Source organism: Hemiscyllium ocellatum, chromosome 20 (assembly GCF_020745735.1).
Source record: "Hemiscyllium ocellatum isolate sHemOce1 chromosome 20, sHemOce1.pat.X.cur, whole genome shotgun sequence".
Classification (NCBI taxonomy): Eukaryota; Metazoa; Chordata; class Chondrichthyes; order Orectolobiformes; family Hemiscylliidae; genus Hemiscyllium; species Hemiscyllium ocellatum.
Genome location: NC_083420.1, coordinates 22,265,840 through 22,286,740, shown reverse-complemented (window position 1 = coordinate 22,286,740; position 20,901 = coordinate 22,265,840). Strand labels below are relative to the sequence as shown.

General features: G+C 40.6%; 1 protein-coding gene across 1 annotated transcript in view; it reads right to left on the bottom strand.

The window, feature by feature from the left end:
• baiap2l1a (BAR/IMD domain containing adaptor protein 2 like 1a) overlaps window positions 1–20,901 on the bottom strand; it is a 147,939-nt gene that overhangs the window by 21,303 nt on the left and 105,735 nt on the right. The window contains exon 12 of the mRNA XM_060840564.1: window positions 2,030–2,207. Coding sequence (XP_060696547.1) covers window positions 2,030–2,207 — 178 coding nt within the window. The remainder of the gene's footprint in view (window positions 1–2,029; window positions 2,208–20,901) is intronic.

The window sequence follows — 20,901 nt, the reverse complement described above, 5'->3', positions numbered from 1 at the left end:
ATGGGTATATGAATAAGAAGGGTTTGGAGGGATATGGGCCAGGTGCTGGCAGGTGGGACTAGATTGGGTTGGGATATCTGGTTGGCATGGACGGGTTGGACCGAAGGGTCTGTTTCCATGCTGTACATCCCTATGACTATATGACACTATTTGTCATGGCAGGATTCAAAACCAGGTTCTGAGAACATTAACTGAGTTTTTGGATTAATCATATAATGATAGTATCACTAGGCCATTGCCTACTCCTAAATGTTTGTGCTATACAGGAATGAATGACTGTTTTAATTCATGACACATTCTTTAAATAGTTAACGTTACCTGTCCACCATCAATCCCTTTAGTAAGATTCCACAATCCATTCTTGCCAATTTGTGGCTTATCGTCTTAATGTTCTTTATTTAAATGCAGGATCCTAATTTTTGATTCAATTACTTCACTCTCCATTAATGATGAATTCGCTCATATTATGGTCACCCTTCCCCAAAGAACCCCCTCATTCCTCAGTACCCAATCTATATTAGTGTTTTCTGGTTGGCTCTACAACATTGATTTAAAAAAAAATCAAGTACAAACTCCTGGAAGTCCTCTTCCACAATACAATTGCTTGTTTGGTTTTTCCAATCCATATATGTAAAGACCCCCACAATTATAGTTGTACTGTTATTGCATACATCTGATTTCTTATTTAATGCCTTCTCTTGGAGAAGTCCTAATGTTTTCTTCCCCTGGGATGTTTCTTATTTCCACCTAAATAGATTCCACCATGATTTTCTCAGCCAATATCCTGCCTCACTATTGCATTGATTTCCTCCTTTATGAAAAACAGTTCACCATCTCCTTTCCCTTTTTGTTTATCTTTGCTAAATAATGAATACCCCTGGATGCTCAGTTCCCATGCTTGGTTACACTGCAGTCATGTTACTATAATTCCAACTAAATCACAATCATCTAGATCTATTTGCGCTTCTAATTCACCTTCTATGAACGTTCCATGCCTTCAGACACAAACTCTTTAGAATTGTCTTTTTAACCTGTTTAGTCATTTTAGCTTTGATTTGCACTATGGCCTCATTTTTTAAAAAAGAAAATCAGCCTTCTACTTTTGCTTTTCATCTTGTGTTTCTACCTTTGTTTCTCTGTCCTCCAGTTCCTGCTCAGGTTCCCATCCCCCTACCATTCTAGTTTAACCCTGTACTTCCTTTCGCGTTTAACACTCCCCACACCCTACCCCCTTCTATTCTACTTTAAACCTCCCCCACCCAATCCAAAAGTGAATTTATCCTGGTCCTGCCCATTCTGCTTGTACCAGTCCCAATGTCCCAGGAATTTGACTCCCTCCCTCCTACATCATTAACCAAAACTTGCAGAATACTATTTCCACCAATAAAAACTGTCTTTTCCAGATTCTGAGATTTAGTTTGAAATTTAAAAAAAAATGGTATTTTCCAAGCCATAGGAAAGCAAAAGCCGGGTATTGTACAGTAGGAAGCCTATTTGACACTGCTCCTAAAGATCAATTTCAAATACATGTTGTCTGCCATTTCAAAGTAACCTCCACTATCATTAATCATTAGCATATACTTGTTTAAACACAGCAGTCACACTACGGAGGAATACATTTATTGTTCTAAAGTAGGAATAACTTCAATCAATCAATCTTGAGAAGTTTTATAATTTAAGGCAAACAAGTTGTACAGTGCTGAGCATTTGCAAATAATAGATTAGGATAAGCCAAACTCATAAGTGGTTAAATCTGAATTAAGAGTCAATAGTGTTCTCAATGTTAAAAGGCTGATATTTCATCAGTATGGACAATGCACTCACATTTCTAGAGAATAGCTTGACTCACAACCCTTCAGATATAGATGGGAGAATGATTGCTCTCAAACTTATTTTGCTTTAGTGTTTTTTGTTCATGACAAGCAACTACAAAAACAAATTCTAGTATTAGATCGAAATTCAAGAACACTCTTATGATCATAGATTTTTCAAAAAATGATGGCACATTTTATCTTTGATGGGTACTTACTGAACTAGTATTGTCTGGCTGGGTGACAATCCCTTTGACTGGGATGCTGCTGTAAGAGTGGAAAGATACTTCCTTGTTGTGATGTTTAACTGGATCAGAGGCATAATCTGGAGGAGGTAGGACAACATTTGATCTGTCTGCAAGATTCAGGATGCTCATACTCCGTGCTGGTGCCGGGCTAAAGCAAAGATAATAAAACAAAAATTACCAAGTGCTGATTTCCATTACTACAGGTATATTGTAGAAAACAATTAGTAGAAAATGTTACATTAATTAAGTTCTAATTTACAATTGACCTTATAGTCTGTTATGATATAATAGATATATATGCAAACAAATTTCCTATTAATTACAGATCACGTTTTCATCATTTTGCCAGTAGTTTTTTTGAATTGTACAATGTCTTTAAATTTAACAGAATACATAAGCACAACTTATAATGGCTATGTACCTTTTTATCAAGTGAATGATGGAATTAATTTAATTATCTTCAATATGCATGCAAGTTAAATATTTAAAAATTAAGCCTGGCTGTTTCTGCAACTTAAACTGATTTTTTGTTGTATTTCCTTTTGATTACTAAAGTTCTACTCTGTCACAATTATCATAATGCATTGTAAAATGGATCATTAGATTAGATTACTTTGATTACTTACAGTGTGGAAACAGGCCCTTCGGCCCAACAAGTCCACACCGACCCGCCGAAGCGCAACCCACCCATACCCCTACATTTACCCCTTACCTACGGGCAATTTAATATGGCCAATTCACCTGACCTGCACATCTTTGGACTGTGGGAGGAAACTGGAGCACCCAGAGGAAACCCATGCAGACATGGGGAGAACGTGCAAACTCCACACAGTCAGTCGCCAGAGTCGGGAATTGAACCCGGGTCACAGGCGCTGAGAGACAGCAGTGCTAACCACTGTGCCACCCATATGCTCAGATACATGTAAAATGGATCGTACATATACGGACACAAGTTTTAAAAGTATGTCTCGGTTTACTTAAGTCTGGAAACTTGGAGTCTTGGAAATTTCAAGAATTTAAATAATTTTTCTAACTTAGAGTCAACGACCCAGTGTAGTCTGTTACATTACTTTTGCAGGTGACTATCAATTAGAGTTTCGTCAACTTGATGTGCTATCAAATTAAAGGTTGTTTCTTAAGCTCCTGAAGGAAGTCAGATAAATTATCACAGAACAAAAAGAAAGATAAACAAATGATTTACACAGCAACATTACTAAATGTATTTCTTATAGAATTAAACAGCATAGAAAGACAGCCATCTTGCACATGCATCTATTCTGGTGATCTGTAAGAGCTATCCAATTAGTTCTACTTCTCTTGCTCTTTCCCGGTAGATCTATATTTTATTTAAGTACACACCCCAAGTTGAATCTATTTGCACCACTTTGCATCAATCTTCAGGGAACTGGATGGCACAAGCAGTTGGATGCAGTTGGATAGTCCAACAGGTTTAATTGGAAGCACACTAGCTTTCGGAGTGACGCTCCTTCATCAGTGATAGTGAAGGAAGGAGTGTCGCTTCGAAAGCTATTGTGCTTCCAATTAAACCTGTTGGACTATAACCTCATGTTGTGTGATTTTTAACTTTGTACACCCCAGTCCAACACCGGCATCTCCAAATCAAAAAAATAAAGAAACTGTCCCAAACTGTTCTGCACCAGAAGTTACAAAAGTCCTGCACTCAATGGGTTGTTTTCTCAAAAAACATTGCTTACAGAAAGAGATATAATGCTTGGGCAATGTGTGCCTCAACTGCGACAACATTGTGAGACTAACCCACTGTTAATGAGTCAAAATTCCTTAGTATGATAGAAAGGAAACGTTTTTGCTGTTACACCAACACCAGGCAAAGTTCCAATTCATTATGATTCCCGGTTAGAAAGCCTAAACCTGTAAATTTCTGGATTAGAAGGGATTAACTGGTGCCTCTACTTTAGACACGTATCCTCTTAATAGGTTGCAACAAGACTAATTTACAAAGGATCTTGTGGATAACATTTTGCCAAACTCAAATGAACGGTTTTTAAGAGTTATAGAATCATACAGCACTGAAAAGGCACTTCCACCCAGAGGTCGACACAAACTCTACCTACAAACAATTTCCAGCACTTGACCCATGGCTTTGAATTTTATGGTGTTTCAAGAGTTCATCGACATTTTTGTTTCATATAGGTTGAGAGATATCCAGTCTCTATTAGCTTCCCAGGCAGTGAATTTCAGATCCCCACCACCCTCTGGGTGACAACATTTTTCTTTAAAACCCCTCTAAACATCCAGTCCTTCATCTCAAAATTATGCCCCTCTCTCCCTTGTTATTGACCCTCTAACAATGGGCATCAGCTGCTTTCTACCTGCACTGACTACAACCCACATAATCTCATATACTTTGATCAGGTCCCCCCCTCAGCATTCTCTGCTCGAAAGAAAACAACCCAAGCTTATCCAGATTTTCTTCACAGTTAAAATGCTCCAATTTGGGCAACATTCTGGTTAATCTACTTTGTCCGCACTCCAGTGCGGTTGCATTGTTCCTATAATGTGGTAGCTAATTTAATCCAGCTTTCTTGAATTAACAAAGATCAAGCTTACTATTTACTACATAGAAGAAAGAGGAAAATACACAAAAGAAATAAAGCGCAAGTCCAAAAAGATAAAAGTATAAAGCAAAAGATGTATGGATTAGTGTTTGAATTGGTAGTGTTGATGTTGGGATTTAAACAATCCTTAGTTTTGCAGATTGGTTGAGATCCTGTGGTTCTGCTTCCTTTCAACCATGACTGCATTCCAGCATTCACAGCGAGAGTCCTTTTTGTTGTCCTGTTTCCCTTTTGAATGGCTGCTAACTATCTTGAACTCTAGCACTCAGTGAAAAAGAGTCACCCCTGTGTTCCAGGTAAAGACAATGGGATAATTCTTCACCTGTTCTTTCCAGTATGTTGATGCTCAAACCCATACTGCTACACAGGAATGTTCAGTCCCAGTAGCACAGTCCAGTAGAGTTAAACCAGCATTTTGACACCCTGCCTTTGTATACTTTTCAAAGGGAAAAATACAAATATGTCTGCAGTTTGGGACATAACTGCAGGAGATGGGTTGCTGTTGCGAAGAGTGTTGTCAGCCCTTCATTATTTTTGTATTCACAAAAGATCACAGTTCAGTTCATCTTTTGAAGGGCTGTTATTTAAAATTCACTTTGCATTTGTAGGTCTCTAGCTCTCCGTACAGCTACATAATTTACGTCTGCAGTCATTTTTGCCTGCATTAGTCCTTTTAAAAAAGGGCATTTCGGTACTACAAGTTAAACTGTTCTCAGTACTAGAGTTATGATCAGTGGGTTATGACAACACAAAGTTCAGTATATAACTCTCCTTCAACAAAACAGTCATTTCATGCAAATGCCATGCTCTGACAATTCCAACAAAACAAAAGTTTCACCACTACTCACCTCATGGTATTACCGGTAAGGAGTTGAATCTTCCATCAACATCCCACAGAGTCAACAATGACCAGATATCTACTTGGACCAAATACAAATACTTGACAACAGGACTATGTCTGAGGCTGGCTATTTTGTGGCAAGAAACTCACCTCCCATCTCTCCATAGCCTATTCACCATCTACAAGATACAGATCAGGCATGATAGAATATTCTCCATTTGTTTGATAGGTGTAGCTCCAGCAGTATTCAAGAAACTTGACATCACACAGGATAAGGCAGACGACAACGTGACCAATATTCTACAAAGTGCATCTTAAATACTCACTGCTCCCACCACCAATGCACTGTAACTAGAGTACCTGCCATCTGCAACATGCAGCAACTTAGCAATGCTTCTGTGACAGAACTGCCCAAACCTGCATCTTCTATCATTGAGGAGAAAGTGAGGATGGCAGATGCTGGAGATCAGAGCTGAAAATGTGTTGCTGGAAAAGCGCAGCAGGCCAGGCAGCATCCAAGGAACAGGAAATTCAACGTTTCGGGCATAAGCCCTTCATCAGGAATGAGGAAAGTGTGTTCAGCACGCTAAGATAAAAGGTAGGGAGGAGGGACTTGGGGGAGGGGCGATGGAGATGTGATAGGTGGAAGGAGGTCAAGGCGAGGGTGATAGGCCGGAGTGGGGTGGAGGCGGAGAGGTCATGAAGAAGATTGCAGGTTAGGAGGGTGGTGCTGAGTTCGAGGGAATCGACTGAGACAAGGTGGGGGGAGGGGAAATGAGGAAACTGGAGAAATCTGAGTTCATCCCTTGTGGTTGGAGGGTTCCCAGGCTCCCCCTCCCACTCCACCAAGGACATGCAGGTCCTTGGACTCCTCTATCGCCAGAACATAACAACACGACGGTTGGAGGAAGAGCCCCTCATCTTCCGCCTGGGAACCCTCCAACCACAAGGGATGAACTCAGATTTCTCCAGTTTCCTCATTTCCCCTCCCCCCACCTTGTCTCAGTCGATTCCCTCGAACTCAGCACCGCCCTCCTAACCTGCAATCTTCTTCCTGACCTCTCCGCCCCCACCCCACTCCGGCCTATCACCCTCACCTTGACCTCCTTCCGCCTATCACATCTCCATCGCCCCTCCCCCAACTCCCTCCTCCCTACCTTTTATCTTAGCCTGCTGGACACACTTTCCTCATTCCTAATGAAGGGCTTATGCCCAAAACGTCAAATTTCCTGTTCCTTGGATGCTGCCTGGGCTGCTGCGCTTTTCCAGCAACACATTTTCAGCTCTTCTATCATGGAGAAGAGCAAGTAGCAGACTTCTGAAAACACCAGCACTGCAGCTTTCCCTCCAAGTCCACTACATTGCATTTTTGGAAATATATGCCTGTCCCTTCATTGTTTCCAGATCAAAAACCTGGAATTCATTGTTTAAAGATACTGTGGAAGTTCTGTCACCACATACTCCAGAGCTTCAAGGCAACATCAGCATCACCTTTTGAAGAGCAATAAATATTGAATTTACAATGACACCTAGAGCAGTGAACAGAAATCAATAAACTGTGGTTTATGCTTCATGTGAGTCTTTTCTCACCCTTTATCTAATCCTTTTAACTGTTGTTTTCAAACTGGTAATTACATGTTTGTTCAAGACTACTGTCCATTTGATCTTCCAGATGACAGTAAACTGCAGGACAGTAGTTTTGAGTGATTCACACTTTCATAATTGTTCAAGCATTTCATAGTTTGAACACAATTCTAATTCCCCATCAAATATTAAATGCATTCTATTAGTCACCACCCACCAGACAGCTTTCTAGCTGGCTTTAAACTGTACTCTATGTCTTTATACCACCCAGGGTTAGACAAAGAAAGCCAATAATTTGCCACATTTTCATTGCATTACAGTTAACAGACTGAAGCAAAACTATGTAATTTTATTGACTAATGAAAATAAAGACAAGGAACAGACAAACCTATATTAGCCAAGATACACTGAAATCAACTTGAAAACAAAGAAAGGGTTAAGATTTCCAAGTGCTCAAGAGAAGCATGCTTTTAAAATCAATGTCCTTATTAACTAGAATGAATTGTATTTTCATCTGATGTCTGCGCGCTCAGGAGATTAAAACACAGGAAGTGTCCTTGACATGATTATTTGTACTAGGCCACCACATTCAAGCAACGCCATCATGACTTAATCTTATTGGTTATAATTCCGGTATTCAAACTGAGATCCTAGTGTTACTCAGCTATTATAAACTGAAAAGTATTCATACAAATAAGTTTTCCTCTGGATAGATATGATTGTCCCCAAAAGGAAAAGAAAATTGGTCTGTGTATATCATTGCCAGCCAATCTGGGGGAGAGAAAGAAGAGGGGCTGGCAGATAAGGGAGACTGGGAATGCTCATGAAGGAGAGATGCGTGAGGAGGTGAAGCTGAGTGCAATACCAAGAGGAGATGCAGGATTGAAAGGCATAGAATCTGTACAGGTAGAGTTGAAGAAAAAGACCCTGATGCGAGTTATGTATAGGCCTCCTAGCAGTAGTCAGGATGTGGAGTAGAAAAGGCAGGTATGAAAGGCACTATTGCAATAATCATGTAAGACTTCAATATGCAGATGGACTGGGAAACTCAAGGTGGTAGCTGATCCCAAGAAAAGGAATTTGTGGAATGTCTACAAAATGGTTTTTTTGGAGCAGCTTGTGGTAGCATCTATTAGGGAACAGATAAGTTTGGATTTTGGTGATATGTAATGAGGCAGACTTAATTAGGGAGTTAAAGGTGAAGGAAACCCTGGGGGGCAGTGACCATAGTATGATAGAATTCACCTTGCAGTTTGAGATGGAGAAGCTGGAATCAGATTTAATGGTATTACAATTGAGTAAAAGGTAGCTACAAAGACATGAAGGAAGAGCTGGCCAGAGTTAATTGGAAGGGGAGCCTAGCTGGAAAGATGTAGCAGCAACTGTAGGGATTGCTGTGTTAATTTAGGATGCACTGCAGAAATTTATCCCAAGGAAGAAGAAACATACTAAATAGAGGGTGAGGTAACCCATGGTTGACAAGGGAAATCAGGCACAGTATAAAAGCAAAAGATGTGGTGAAGATTAGTGGAAAACTAGTGGATTGGGAAGCCTTCAGAAACTAGCAGAGGACAACTAAAAAGTGAGAAGATGAAATGGGGGTAAGCCAGCTAGTAATTTAAAGAAGATTGCTAGAGTTTTTTGGATATATAAAAAGTAAGAGATAGGCAAGAGTGGACAGTGTTTCACTGGAAAATGAGGCTGGAGAAGTAGTAACGAGAAACAAAGAAATGATGGAGGAATGGAATAGGTCCTTTTCGTCAGTTTTCACGATCGAAGACATCAGTTGCACACCATGACTTCAAGTCAAATCAGGTGGCAGAGGTGAGTGCAGTGGTCCTCACTAAAGGAGAAGCTGAAAGAGAGAGAGGAAGCTGAAAGGTATGAAGATGGACTGGATGGAATACATCCCATGGTTCTGAAGGAGATAGCTGAGGAGATTGTACAGGCATTAGTGGTAATCTTTCAGCAATGATTGGAGTCAGAGAGACCAGAGGACTGGAAAATGGCTAACAAGTTAAGGAGGGTGGGAATCAGATTTGTTAGCTTGACCTCAATAATTGGTCAGGTTTAGAGTCCATTATTAAAGAAGAGATTGAGAAGTATTTGAAAGTGTATGGTAAAATAGGACTGGGTCAGCATGGCTTCATCAAGAGAATGTCATTATTGTCAAATCCATCAGAGGTCTTTGAGGAGATAATGAGCAAGTTGAAAAAGGAAAGCAGGTGGATGTGATCTATTTGGATTTCCAGAAGACTTTGACACAGGGTCACACAGGAGGCTGCTAAATAAGATAAGAGCCCACGGTGTTACAGAAAGGTACTGGAATGGATAATGGATTGGCTGATTAGCAGGAGAGCGGGATAAAGGGGTAGGATGATAGGTAGTGATTAGTGGACTTCTGCAGTGGTCAATGTTGGGACCACAACCATTCAGTTATACATTAATGATATAGATGACAGAATTGAAGGCATGTTGCTAAGTTTCCAGATGACACAAAGATAAATGAAGCAGCAGGTAGTGTTGAGGGGGTGCGGAGGCTGGAGAGGTCTGGACAGGCTATGAGACTGGCAAAGATGTAGCAGATGGAACACAATATGGGAAAATCTGAGATAATGCACTTTGGTAAGGAGAAGAGAGATGTGGGCTATCTTCTAAATGGTGAAATTCTTTGGGAATTTGAAACATTAAGGGACTGAGGAGTCCTAGTTCAAGATTCTCTGAAGGTTACCATGCAGGTTCACATGGCGGTGAGGAAGGCAAATGCAATGTTAAGGTGAGAACACAACAGCAGAGGTGTATTGTTCAGGCTGTATTAGTCTCTGGTCAGACCATATTTGAAATATTGTGAGCAGTTTTGGCCCCATGTGTAAGGAGAGGTGTGCTGGCATTTGAAAGGGTGCAGAGAAGGCTCACAAAAATGATCCCAGGGATGTGGGCTTGTCACATGAGTTTTTGAGGAAATTCTGGGGTCTGTACTTTTGAGTTTATAATGATGCAGGGGATCGGATTGAAACTTATAGAATACTGAGAGGCTTAGAGCGGACGTCGGAAAAATGTTTCTGCTGGTAGGACAGACTAGGACCCAAAGTGAAGGGATGACCCTTTAGAACAGAGGTAATGAGGAATTTATTCGGCTAGAAGGTGATGCATCTGTGGAACTCACTGCCACAGAAGGTTGTGGAGGCCTACTCACGAGGTATACTTAAGATAGAGGTAGATAGATTTTTGATCAGTAAAGGGGTCAAATGTTATGGGGGAAGGCAGGAAAATGGGGTTGAAAAATGTATCAGCCATGTTTGAATGTGACAGGCAGTAAGTGCACACAAGAGTCAGGCAGTAAGCATGAAAGGGGTGCGCATGTGATGCAGTAAGCAACACATGAAAGGCAGTAAGTGGTGGTGGTGGTGGGTGGGGGGGGTGTGGGGGGGGTGTGGGGGTGTGGGGGGGGTGTGGTGGTGAGTGGGTGACAGACCGCAAGCAGGCACTAGGCATTAAACGAGAGAGCGCAAGAGACAGTAAACGCGAGAGGGGACATGAGGTGGAGTGGGCAAGACAGTAAGTTGGCAAGAGAGAGAAACATTAAGCTAGAGAGCACAAGGCACAGTAAGTGAGTGAGAGCAAGTGAGTGAGAGAGCAAGAGACAGTAAGCAAATGAGTGTTTGAACGGGCACAAGAACGAACGTGAGGACAAGTGATCGTTGAACTGAAATAGCTTTGTCGCATGTATTCGATTGAATGCAGTGAAAAGTTTTACGAGTTGCCACTTTTGGCACCATCTTAGGTACAAGGTATCTAGGTACAGATTCTTCAGTACAAGTTCTTAGGGGGAAAAGAATTAAGATAAATATATAAAAATGTCCAGCATTACAGATCTTGGCAATAAATTACAAAATAGAGAAATCAAAATATAAGAGAGAGAGACACAGAAATTTACAAACTAAATTGAACACATATGGAAGATATTGCCAAAGTGCATTCAGACAGCTCATTTTAGCATAAATTTTATATTTTATAACAATCAGATCTGAAATTGCAGTCATTGACAAGGCATGCTTAGCACCAGTCTTGCAAATAATACAAGAAAATAATTTTCCAATGATAGTACTCAGTATTCCAAAGATTCTTCCAGTAAAATATTTATTCAAGGACAGCAAAAACTAGCTATAGAAGTGGTGTTCATTGCCTGGCGTAACAAATGCAAAGTACTAAAGTCACCAATATCCAAATTCAAGAGAACTATGCAGCAACCTTAATGATGCAATAAAAGTCAAATTTATAAAACACTCTGTTGTATTTAAAAACGTATTTCATTTCAGAAAATTCTTAGCATGAACTTCCAAGTCTCTTATTGTGATTTGAAAAACAAACCATTGTTGAATATTCCGGAAAAGAGATACATTCAGTTGAAGCTTTCCACTTTGCACTTAAGAATCTCAAATTTGAAATACAGCTACATCACTGTGGCATACACAGTACTGACTGTACTCACCCAGGCCAAACTTGCAAAACTCAGAACACAGATTCTGTGATTGCTCAGAATAAATCCAAATGTGCTAAGAATTACACTAACAGCCAATTGAATCAGTAGGGCTCATGACGTGGCTTATGTATGCTTGCTGAGTCTATGTATATTCATATTCAGGGGCCTGTTCTCTGGAGGAAAAAAAAACTTGTCCAAGTATAGCTTTAAAATAGAAATATAGAAGATGGGAGCAGAAATAGACCATTCAACACTTTGAGCCTTTTCTGCCATTCATTATGATCATGGCTGATCATCAAGCTTAATAATCTAATCCCACCCGAAATCACATCTCTTGATCCCTTTCGCCTCAACAGCTATCCACATCTCTTTTAAAAACAGAATGTTTTGGCCTCAATCACTTTGTAGCAGTGAAATCCACAGGCTCACTATTCTCTGGGTGAAGAAATTTCTTCTCATCTCAACCCTAAAAGGTTAGCCCCTAATGCTTAAACTATGACGCCTGGTTCTGGACTCCCCGACTAAACTGCACACAATATTCCAGGTGTGGCCTCACCAATGCCCTGTATTTTTGCAGTAAGACATTCTTGAACCTGTATTCAAATCCTGTTTCTAAGGTAGCCAACTGCAGTCTGCCTGTTACAACCTGCTGCACGTCTGCACTTACTTTCGGTGACTGGTACACAAGGATACTGAGGTTTCATTGAATATTCCCTTCATTCAATTTACAGCTATTTAAATAAGCATTTGCCTTATTACTTTTACAACCAAAGTTGATAACCTTACATTTGTCCACATTATACTGCATCAGCCATACATTTGCCCTGTCTCAATCACATTGCAACACTCTCACACCCTCCTCACAGCTCACCCTTCTACCTAGCTTTGTCTCATCTGTAAATTTAGTTTTGTTGAATTAAACAAAAACATGCAAGACAATAGGTCTCCATGGCACAGTCTTGACCTATCTAAACCATCTTGCCAAACAATTAGTATGCTCTTGTTCCCTTTATCGGTCCTGATGAGTTAAAGTTTCAGCAGCATGTTTTCTTCCTCAGTAATACTCAAATTCTGAAACATGAAGCATAGTTGCTTGAACGGTATTCTTCACATTTGGCAATGTACATTACCCCATGGACTGGAAGCTATGTAACAGAAATATTGCAATGATTCCTAAGGCTAATCGCCTGTTATGCAGGTGGCAGACTGGAATTAACCACTTGGAAGCAGGTCAGTTTTTCTCATGCAATTAAATAACGTTTTCTTTTTATTACATTTGCTTGCATAAGAAGGATAAAGAATCTTGTGGTGGGGAAATCAAGAAGTTCATGTGCTTGCCATTTACTTAAAGGGATAAAAGATCCTGCTGATATATTTAAAGGGCAGCCAAGCAGACCTTGATTCCTTTCAATGCCAGCTCTTGGACTCAAGCTCTTGCAATGTATACCTGCAGCCAAACATTTTGGTCCTTCCACTCTTCCCATCAGCCTCTTTGTCTTCAAATACCATAGGGAAAGATAGTGAAACCGGTCACTCTAAGCACTATTGACATATTTTACAAGAAGGGAATAGAAACTCACTAAAGGGATATCAACAGTCTCCATATTGTGATTATTTTGATGAATAGTTTGGACAGGATGTACAGGTGATTTGCCAGAAAAGAACCATGGATTAAGTTTATGGAGAGATAAAAAAAACTGGGATGACACACCATAGAATAGGGAAGGAGAATGGGAATTTGATAGAAGATTTTCAAAACTATTACATATTTTGATGGAGTAGCTGGAAAAAAACAATTTCCATGAGCAGAAAATTTGATAATCAGAGAACTTTGATTTATCATAACTGGCAAAGTAGCCAGAAAGTAAATGAGAACTGTTTTTATATAGCCATTTAATAACTTGGAATGTATTTGATAACAATCTGAAAAGATTGAGGAAGCTGGTTCAGTACTATTCAAAAGGGATTTGGACCTTTACTTGAAAGGAGAAATTTGCAGAGTGATGAGCAAAGTACATGAGTGTGGGACTAATTAGATAGCAATTTAATTGCACAAATTAATAGTCTCTTTCCTGTGCTGTATGATTCTATACTTCTGCTTAGAGATGCCAAAAAAATGTGTCTAGAATTTATAGGGCACTGTAGTACCTCCACATGACCTTCAGCCCCAGCTTAAAAAGTCGAGAGCGGTGGGCAACCTGCCCACAATACTGTCAGCTATCCAAAACCAAGTAATGCTTGGAGGGGCACTAATTTGCTTAAAAAGCTTGCCTATATCTCAGAAGGAAATTTCACCATAGTGAAGTTCACCAGGTTCCCAAAATGCCAGGTTATATCAATAGCCAGTTCCATGAGTATGGACTGCTGATGAGAGAGGAAAGAAGACTCAGTAGGCCCAGAGGAGTTAGAATCAGAATCACTACATAGTGGAAGCAGGCCATGTGGCCAATCAAGTCCACACCGACCCTCTGAACGTCCCACACAGACCCATTCTCCTACCGTATTACTCTGTATTTGTCCTTGACTAATGCACCTAGCCTATACATCCCTTAACACGATGGGGCAATTTAGCATGGCCAATTCACATAACTTGCATATCTTTGGTCAGTGGGAGGAAGCAGGAGCACCTGGAGAAAACTCACACAGACAGGAGGAGAATGTGCAAACTCCACACAAATAAACAGCTGTTCAAGGGGGGAATTGAACCTGGGTCCTTGACACTGAGGCAGCAGTGCTAACCACTGAGTTTTTCCTTGACTTTGCTCAACACAAACCTATGCAGATAAATGTGCCTCCCCTGCATAGCAGAAGAGTTCCCCCAACTCTATCGTCCCCTGTAAAGTTTGAGACAGGTTAGAGTCAGAGGGGTGATGGGAAAACTACTTATGCATTTATAAGCCTCCCTTACCGCAGTGTAACTCAAAGTCTAGCCCATAGTAAACTAACCCTGTTCCTCACGTTAAAACTGAAGACTGGACTGTGATAAAAGACACACACCTTATGCTTTCCTCACTCATCAGCACTCAGTAAAGATTACAATTGTCCACCTAGGTTACAGGTTCTGAGGGACCTAGCATGACCAATGAGCCAATTCTAGAGACATAACTCTGTCCACACATTTGGCAGGGTTTGAGGTGGTGGGATTGATCCTTGGCCTTGAGATCACTGGTATTCCTTTCTCAGGCTACTTTTCCATACTTCTATGATGATAGGTGTTCACAAAAAATTGTGTCTTTTCATACAGGAGGTTCCTCCAAGTCAGTTTCTTCTAATGAAATTGAATGCCTCCATTTAGACAACTTGTGAAGGACATCTCTTAATGTGGGAATGCTGCTGCAAATAGCAGACAGAGTCCCTGACAAAAGGTTGATCCAGTTCCAGTGGCAAGGGAACGTTGATGACTGTGGATGCCCATATTGCTGCAGCTTTCGTTCACTGTTGCAGGTGTTGATATTAAAAGATATCTTCCACCAGACATGCCATTGAGGACTTGTTTGGATTGTGTGCTGTCTGGTTCCTCCCTTCCAACCTTACAGTCATTGCTGAACCTAAATTTAAACATTGGCAGTAAAGTGGGAAATAATCTAAGTGTAAGGGTTACAGGTTTTAAAGGAGTGTAAAAGTTTGTAAAATCAAAAAGGAGCACAGCAAAACAAGAATTTTAGTGTTACAAGCTTTTATTTTGATAACGCTGAATGTATGCTTTAATGCTCAAATAATGGTGTTTGTAAAAATTCAACTTTGTTTATATTTGGTGCAATTTTGCTTCATCAAGTTAATTGGCCAAATTGTGTTGAAGAGATGTAATCAGATTTACTGGAATGCACAATCCAGGCAGTACTATAAATTAGGTAATTTGTTCAGCATGATGGTATGTCTAAACTTTTTGCGATTGTTGTTTCAGAGATATTTCATTGAAAACTTTCAAGTTAGTATTTGCTGAGAAAGCTGCTGATTGTGGCCAATCAGTACCACTGAGTGAGTTATCCCATTAAAACTGTGTCAATTTCTCAACTATGGAGGGGCAATACTTGCCCCAGGGGAGTCGATAAGAGTACTGGTTCTGGGATAAAAGGCTTGCCCTATGATGACAGATTAATTAGGCCTATATTTCTCTAGAGTTTAGATCCTCTTTTGTTCTTCTAAATGAAACATAGGGCAGAACTTTCTATTCCCTGAAGGAGCATGGCTAATGGCACAATAGTTGAGAACATATGGTGAAAGGAATAAAAAGAAATATCAGAGTCTCTATGTTGGGAAACAATTTCCTAGTTTTCTCTTAAGCTTTAAATGATGATTTTAGAATTTTACTATTAAGCAATGACCACCTATTTCCATGCAATTGGAATTCATGAACTCAATCCACCTCATATATGCCACTTTAAATTCTCACCTTCCCCAAGAAACTAGATAGCACAGTTTCCAACTAGAAACATAGGTAAGCTGGCAGCTGCAGCTTACTGCTTATTTGCTCAGGCCTTCATCCAACTGTATTCATCACAACACCCCTGTATGGTTCTTCTCCACCCTTCATCCATGCAAGTCAGTATTAATAGATGACCAGCCCCACCACATCATCATGCCTGGTTTTAGTCCAACTCTCACACCACTTCTGTTCTTCAGGAGTTCGGGGACATCTATCACTGGTACATTTCTATCAGTTTGATTTCCATGCTAGAGCACACATGCATATCTCATACAGTACATTTACACAGAACGTCTCTTATGGTGCTTAACTTCATTTCTTAGCATTCACTCACTTTACCTTATTTGAAGGCAGCCATCCTGTGGTTTGCAGCACCTTTTAGTACACAGGTTTTTCAATGCCACATTACAGACTGTCAGCTACTGTGGCTTGATGCACTGGCAACTTGTATGCTTTAACAAAATTGCCAAAAATCAAAGGGATGCAATTGCATGGGATTCAATGGTGATTACAATCCAACAGCAGCTAATGCGGCAGTCAGTCAAGAAGGTTATCGGTTTTAAATCTAGCGGGTGGCCATAGTCAGTCACTTTGTCCTATTAGAGCTCAGGAATTTATGCCTTTGCAGTGAGAACTGGGCCATGGTTGGCCCTACAAGTCAAGCGCACCCAATTCAGACATTACAGGTATATCCCTTGGGGTGCTGCGCAGACATTACTTTGGGAGCTCAGGCTGTTCTCTCAAGATGATTCAAAAGGCTGGGGGAAATGGGAAACGAACTGGTAGATGGATTTCATTTGACAGACTTGCTGATGGAATGTTTGCAGTGAAAGGAGGTAATTCAAAGCTAGAAGAGTGGCAACTTAGAGCATAGGAGGGAGTGGGGAATCTGGGAGGTGGGGTTTTCACAAGTCACTATTAGTCTGACCTCTAAATAAAAAGCACTTTTGGCCAACAAAAGCTTGGCAATTCACAAAGCCATGCTCGGGCTAAACTGGGAACATGAACAGTTATATAAAGGGAGATGAAAGGAAAATGGAAAAAAACTGAAACATTAGGGACACAGGCAGTGAAAGGAAGTGAAAGGTAGGATCATTGTTCTTCTCAGGTGAACCTGCAAGTCACTCAAAAGACAAAATTGAAACTTCCTAGTCTTCAATCCAAAGTCAACCGTACAATAATGATAAAAAATGGCTACCACTGCAAGCAGAGTGGTGGAATAAGTTACTCTTTTTTCCTTCAGAATTAGGGTAACACAATCATGGCCATTACATTGTTTGCACTAAATGCCTCCTTGTCATGTCACCTAAGCAAATGCAATCAGATAAGCTAACTTAAAAAGTAGTTCCTAGGTTTGGTGTTTCTGAAACAGATTTATAGCTATACTAAAAAACAATGCTTCAGGGCTGCCACCTTCGTACTGTAAATGTGCTTGCAAGGGTGCCTCTTTTTGGTGGGGATGGCTATCACAGTATCTTACTGCTAGAGGTTTTCTCCCCACTTTGGTTGTGCAACATATACTTGGATAGAGTTTCATGACTCTCAGTTCCTTGAGGCTTGATATGACCTCCTTGCAAAACTTCAATGGCAGAGTGTTAGGGCATAACATTGTGACTGATGTGATGGCTCAACAGTACCAATCGTGTTTTCTTTCTGACATTCCTCACAGATTCTCTGCCATTTGGCATGGACATTGCCTTTAAAGCAACACCACAAGGCCACCAACCATGGCAGTTGCAAAGACAATATCAAAGGGAGCAACTTCAATGCCAATAGCAAGTCCAGCAGTAACAGTACACTCTGATGGCTGCTATACACAGTCTTCAGAAGCAGCAACAGGTGAAGATTCCCCAAAGAGGAGGAGGATAAGGATATGACCTTGCTACCATTTTATGGTTAGTTAAACCAGTATAGAATGTTATTGTGAATAGCCAATGCTGAAACAAGCCTTGCCCTCAGCAGGACTGGCTGATCATTCAGTGATTGCTAAGGCTACAGGTGCCCTGAATTTTTGCAACGACTTGTTTAAAAGTGTAACTGGGAACTCGTATGGAATATCCTAATGCTTGACCAGAAATGGATCTAGGATTATCCAGATCACAGCTGAATACATTCATTCTTGTACTGAGAACAGTCAAACAGTCCACAACAATGGACTTCTTCATTAATCTCTGGCATTCCTCAGGTACAGGACTTGATAGACTGCACTCATTTTGCACCTTACCATCAAACTACAGATTTTGTCAACAAAAAAAAAGGCTTCTGCCTCAATGTTCAAATTATATTGCCATGGATGCCATATTTTAGACGTCTGCATTTGATATCTTGGGAGGTGCCGAAGTACATACTTTTGTTGTTTTTATTCATTCATAGAATGTGGGCATCACTGGCCCATACCAAGTTGCCTTTGAAAAGGTGCTGAGCATTCTTTCTGAACTGCAAACTAGACAGCTCTCAGGTTCCCATTTCCTTCCAAGGTCCTCAGCTCATGCAGGCTAGGCTGCTTAGAGGCCAGGGTTACCCACATTGACAAAAAGCTCAGATTGATACAGAACAAAGATACAAGGCTGCCCATGCTTACACCATCGTCAGAGTGGGACAGACTGTAGGCCTCATTGATGAGTTTGAAGTTTTGATGTCTGGATTTGTCTAGTAGGGCCTGACAGTATAACTTGAAGAGATCATGCTACATTGTGACATGTGGCTTCCATCACAACTGGAGGTGAAAAAACAGGAATACCTTTTCCCTGTCACTACATCCGAATGCAATACCAACTTCTGCAAATGAAGTAGAGGGACCCTGCTCTATATTTCACCCTGTAGTCTTGGAAGACTTGAATAATTTTCTGAAGGCATTTGGTCCTCAAAAGCCCAAGCCTAATTAGGCAGCATCCTTACCAGTGAATCCTCATTGTTCAGTGACTTCCTTTTTTCAAGGTGGAGTTGAGGATCTCTGGTGTTGAACAGGGAATAAAATCTTTTACAGATTAAGAATAAGTTAGCTTTGGTGGCATTAGGAGAGTAGTACAGTTGTCTGCACTGGGGTTCATTGTGGTCACCTCATCCCCACATGAGCAGTTGCTTCTTCTCTGGTTAGTTCTTCTATGGCATGGCAGATTTTCAGCCTGGCGTGGTGATCTCTCAGCCCAATGTGGACTTCTGTTTTTGAGGTGATTCCTCAAACTGCAGTCCCATCGTGGCTAAGCACTTACAAAAGACTGTATTGTCTGAACTTTCAGCTTTATTTTCTACTTAAAAATTAAGGTCTAATTAAGATGTGTAAGTTTTGTTTTTACTTTGTATGTTTTACACAAAATACAATTATTACAATGTTTAACTTTTAATTTTGTTCTTCTTTCTATCTTGTTCATAAGATTCCATACCTAGGTACTTGCACTCAAGATGGCATCAAGTATGACAACATTGTACACACTTTTCACTGGACCCCTGTACTTTGGTACTTGAGTAAGTGACAGTAAAATCAAATCAAAGTAAATCAAGTATTTTCTCTTATTGCATTACGTCCATCCTTCTCCATATGATGGAATTAGATAGAAGACAGAATCAGTTAGTGGTGATGCATGCAGAAGGAGAGATAGTGAGGTATCTCCAGTGAATAAGTAGGAAGCACAGAAGACAGAAGGGCTAGTATGCCAGGAGTAGGTAGGAGAGCAAAGTTGAGTGGAGCTGAAACACAGAATAGTGAGTATTGTCGTTTAGAAGCCTTGATGGAGAGACAGAGTTAAAATGAGTGGTAGTCTTCTAAATGAAAGTTGGCAGAGAAGCTTGTGACAGTTCCCCTTGCAGAATGCAGAGGACCATTAACCTTCATCCTGCACAGCTGTGCATCCTATTTTAGTTAGGACACAGCACTAACCGAAAATGCTACCTCAGTCCAGGCTGGATGGATCTGGTAGCGCGGCTGCCTTTGCAGATTTGCAGGATACAACTTCTCCTCCTTTCCATCATCTCATCCAGGTCCCTGTTGGGGAACTGGGGGCTAACCTGCTTTTCTGGGACTGTGTTGTGTGATGCAGCACCATAGAATAAAGAGCAGTTCATGGCTTGCAAAGTCTAAGGATGTATGGAATCTAAGCTTCAAAATATGGGGCCAGCAGCATGAACACTGAATGCTTCCAACAGCGGTGAGTACTTCTTCCTCTCCTGCCACATGATTGCACAAGAAGAATGCTGGAGAAAGCAGATGCATAACCATTGAGACACAGAGCAGAAGATTGTACGAAAAGTTGCTCTTACATGGCAGACAAGGTACCATGAATCTTACTCAAGGAAACAATAATCCAAGCTTGAACAAAAAAATCAGCCCACGTAATTCAAGGAACGTAGCACAGTACATGCTGAGAAATGTTTACGTTGGCTGGGAAGTGTAGAACACAGTGGAGCTCAGCCACCGAAATATACAAAGAAATTTCTGCACTGCAACATTTGAATCTTGGAATTTTCTCAGAGAACTGTGGATACTCAATTGTCAAGTGTGCTTAAGTCAGAGGTGAATAGAATTTGCATCACATTAATTACTTCAACAATACTTTTAGGTTTAATAATAACATAGCTCTGTTTGCTCTACAGTGACCAGAAGTATATACTTTAAAAGCTAGGGGAAAAGAAAATCTTGAAGATCTGACTCTATTTTCAACTACTCCAATAATAAATGAACATTTGGCCTTCTCTTTAAAGTAACGGCAGAGGATCTTTTACATTCAACTAAGGGGCTTCAAGTTTCATGTCTCAACGAAAGACAGCACCTCTGACAATGTAGCACACTCACCGGTGCAGCACTAGATTGTCCACTTGACATTTGTGTCTAAGTCTTGAATTTGGATTTGAACTCTCAGGCTTGTGACTCATAAAAAATAATTCTACCCATTGAGCCATTGCTGAGAAAGTTTT